General features: G+C 35.0%; 1 protein-coding gene across 1 annotated transcript; it reads left to right on the forward strand.

Moving 5' to 3' along the window:
- Nucleotides 1-256: 256 nt before the first annotated feature.
- Nucleotides 257-1734, forward strand: LOC113273950 (cytochrome P450 CYP749A22-like). The gene is made up of 3 exons (XM_026523511.1): nucleotides 257-574; nucleotides 669-1056; nucleotides 1161-1734. The coding sequence occupies exons 1-3, from the start codon at nucleotides 345-347 to the stop codon at nucleotides 1623-1625; spliced, it is 1083 nt and encodes a 360-aa protein (XP_026379296.1). The 5' UTR covers nucleotides 257-344; the 3' UTR covers nucleotides 1626-1734.
- Nucleotides 1735-2825: the final 1091 nt, after the last annotated feature.

Below are 2825 nucleotides of genomic sequence, written 5' to 3' on the forward strand. Positions count from 1 at the left end.
GCAGGGCCACGGTTTTCTACACTCAGAGACAAGCTAAAGGTTCTCTCTAGTCACAACCTCCAGCTTGAGGGGGGCTAATAGCTGAGAGTTTCATAAGAGTTCTCACGTGTATCAGAGTGTGTGAGAAATGCCTCTTATTGGCTGAGTATGAGCTGTTCACAGCCTGTCATGTTAGGACAGCTCTTGTCTTGGTCAGGACTTGTATAAATGCAGGTCTGCATTGTTTTAAGTATGTAAGAAAGAAATCAGACTTTTGTCTTTCAATCAATGATATAATACTATTAGTTTTAGTAGCTATAATAATTTTCATTTAATGTGAGAAATTTATATTTTGATCACAGGGAATGGTTCCAGCCATGATAGCATCTGTTGAAACAATGGTAAAGAAGTGGAAAGATTATGTAGGGAAAGAGATAGAACTGTTTGAGGAATTTAGAATCATGACATCCGAAGTAATATCAAGGGCTGCTTTCGGGAGCAGTTATGATGAAGGAGAGAACATTTTCGAGATGTTGGTCAAGTTAGGTTCACTTATGTCTACGGATTTTCTTAAGATAAGGATTCCTGTTATCAGGTATGAAGTTTATTACTTATCATTTTCTTATGTAAGTTGTCATTACAGCAACTGCTCGAGTAGTTGGTGTCTGATAAATCATTTGTTATTGTAGAAAAATTATGCCAAATCAAGACGACACTGAATCAGATAGACTAGAAAGAGAAATTAGAACATCAATTATAGGATTAATAAAGAAAAGAGAAGAAAAAGTGAATGGGGGAGAAATGGAAGGTGCATATGGGAGTGACTATCTTGCAGTACTCATGAAAGCATATAATGAATCCGACGGCAACAAAAAGATTTCTGTGGATGATTTGATTGACGAATGCAAAACTTTTTATGTGGCTGGTCATGAGACAACAACTAGTTTACTTACATGGACGTGTCTACTTCTAGCCATTCATACGGAATGGCAAGACAAAGCTAGGAAGGAGGTCTTTGAGTTGCTCGGGCAAAATGAAATTATTACTGATGACAATTTTCTTGGGAAACTGAAAATTGTAAGTTTTGTTTATAACTAGTTCCAATTACTGTTTATTTCGACAATGGCCAGTATATAAGGTTAATCGCCTAATGCTTCATTGATTTTTTTTTTTTATTGTAGATGAATATGGTCATTAATGAAACTCTAAGGCTTTATCCACCGGTTGTTACAATTACAAGAAGAGTTGGGAAAAAAGCAAATCTTGCTAACAAGTTGATTCTTCCAGCAAAGACAGAAGTAAGCGTTTCAAACTTAGCATTTCAGCACAATCCAGATATATGGGGAGCAGATGTCCATCTTTTCAAACCAGAGAGATTTTCCGAGGGTATCGTGAAAGCAACAAACAACAACAGCATGGCCTTTCTTCCATTTGGTCTAGGGCCTCGGTTTTGCGTTGGTTCAAACTTTGCTATCAATGAAGTCAAGATTGCTCTTGTCATGATTCTTCAACGTTTCCACTTTACACTTTCCCCTGCCTATATTCACTCACCAGTACACCGCCTCACTACTCGTCCCCAACATGGACTTCAGATTAATTATATTGCATGCGTTATAGTTACAAATAAATGGACAGTGCATAATTGACGAAATATTACCTTACTCGTGGAAAATAGGTGGCCCTTTGTCTCCATACATTCTATCACTACTCTTGCAGGATTGTCTAGATTGTTAATGTATACTGAAAATTTTACTAGGTGTTCAGGATTTTAGATTAATAAAAATTGTCTTGTGATCTCTCATACCTTATTTGCCAATGGTCGATTCATGTTTTGCAAGCTGAAATTAGGACTCATGTTAATATTTTAGATATTATAAATAAATCCTCGGGGCAGGTTAACTGTTTCTGCTTACCCAAAGCATCATATGTGCTTTCTTTGCTGAATAAAGTTCGTTTGATGGCATAAAACTTAGAGCGATTTTCTGCGGACCAAAGAGGATTCTCAAAATCAATTTGTACTAAATCTTGAAAAAGTATGTAATATATGTGCTTCTATAACTCATCCTGACTCGGGATAAGAAACCCACATAACTTTAATCACATAACTTTAATAAATCTCTGTCAGCCAGATTGGCATGAAAACTCATTGAGTTTCAGACTTCTAATCAGCTGCGAGCTAGAATTCTAATAGCCTTGGTAACACTATTATGATTTTTCATGACAATTGGCTTTCGGGTAATAAAACAGGAAGTTTGTGTAGTTCAAAATACCTCTGCTTATATAAATTATCTTAGCAGAGGAATGTGATATTCAAAAGATAAATACTTTCTTTGACCTTCAAATTATTTGTGGTATTCAATCTGTTTACACCTTTGCTTCTAACTCTGATGGCTCAAGATGAACAGGTACAAAACAAGGTTTATTACAAGAAAGTCAAGTTAATCTTTAATCATAGAATCAAAATATAAAATACCATATCTTGGAAAGACTATGGAAAGCTAATGTAATTCTAACTCTGTCATGTTTATTGATAACTGTTTACCGATGTTTTTTATGGAACTTCGGTGAACATGAGACAAGTGGTCATTTGTGAAAAGACGAGGGTAGCTAAATACATCACAATCTTTTAAATATTAACCTATAAGTCTTATACCTTGTGTGATTGTCTATGGACGACGTCGAGACAATACGACAACAAGATATTTACTTGACAATAGTTATAGTAATTAATAAAACCGATTGACTATTAGGATCAAAGTCAAGTAATTCGGATTAACATACAATAGTATTGTTTACTTAATTATAATAACAGTTATAATGCGGAAGTAAAGTAAATAACACAGACA

This window comes from Papaver somniferum, chromosome 4 (assembly GCF_003573695.1).
Source record: "Papaver somniferum cultivar HN1 chromosome 4, ASM357369v1, whole genome shotgun sequence".
NCBI classification, from domain to species: domain Eukaryota; kingdom Viridiplantae; phylum Streptophyta; class Magnoliopsida; order Ranunculales; family Papaveraceae; genus Papaver; species Papaver somniferum.